Genomic DNA, 680 nt, shown 5'->3' on the forward strand with positions numbered 1-680 from the left:
TCACATAACCAAATGCAACAGAGCTTGCAGTAGGCCCAGAAGTGTGACCACAATTGAATACTCATAGAGACCATAAGCTCCATTACTAATATAGCATCTATTGAAGGAAATCAAGAAAAGCAAAGTTTATTTATTTATTTTTTTTTTTGCATAGAAAATGCGTCTTGGCAAAAACTTACGTGGGAGATTGGGAGACCAGGGACATTGTGCCATTGGTAAAATCAGCATACTTTTGGTTTGCCATCATCTCAAAGCTATTGAGAATCGTTGTATTGGGATAACGCTCTCGTGTGAGAGCAATGCCAAAAGTTGAATTCGTGTCCGAAATATTTGTGTATCCACATAGGAAGGCATAATTTTGGTAATCGGTGTCCAGTAGCTTGTAAACGGTATGGGATGTGTTGTTAAGACCATTCACATCACCATTAGTGTTGTCGAGATTTATGGTGGCGGACATGGTCTGGTTGACCCATAAATAGCTGGGTGTATTCGAGTATGTGGTCCGGATGAGAACGTTATTTCCAGGCTCTTCAATAAATTCGACCTCAATACAATCCCCATTACCAATAGGTAGAGGATTATGCCCCCACCATGTGCCATTTATCTTGAAAACGCAGTTTTATAGAAAATCTGTGATTTGACTTGAACACATTACTCACCTGTGAAGAATTGAAAGTCAT

General features: G+C 39.4%; 1 protein-coding gene across 1 annotated transcript; it reads right to left on the reverse strand.

The window, feature by feature from the left end:
• On the reverse strand, nt 1-680 carry LOC142219899 (uncharacterized). The gene is made up of 3 exons (XM_075288663.1): nt 660-680; nt 180-604; nt 1-97 (listed from the first exon to the last, which is right to left on the reverse strand). Exons 1-3 carry the CDS (start codon nt 678-680, stop codon nt 1-3), a joined length of 543 nt encoding a protein of 180 aa, XP_075144778.1.

The sequence above is a fragment of the Haematobia irritans genome, chromosome 1 (genome assembly GCF_050003625.1).
Source record: "Haematobia irritans isolate KBUSLIRL chromosome 1, ASM5000362v1, whole genome shotgun sequence".
NCBI lineage: Eukaryota > Metazoa > Arthropoda > Insecta > Diptera > Muscidae > Haematobia > Haematobia irritans.

Excerpts from the sequence above, each read along its gene's own strand:
- LOC142219899 (XM_075288663.1), bottom strand. The coding sequence starts at position 680 with ATGACTTTCAATTCTTCACAG. Across the intron at positions 605-659 it reads TGACTTTCAATTCTTCACAG|ATAAATGGCACATGGTGGGG; the intron begins GTGAGTAATGTG and ends TGCGTTTTCAAG. Across the intron at positions 98-179 it reads CTGGTCTCCCAATCTCCCAC|ATGCTATATTAGTAATGGAG; the intron begins GTAAGTTTTTGC and ends TTCCTTCAATAG.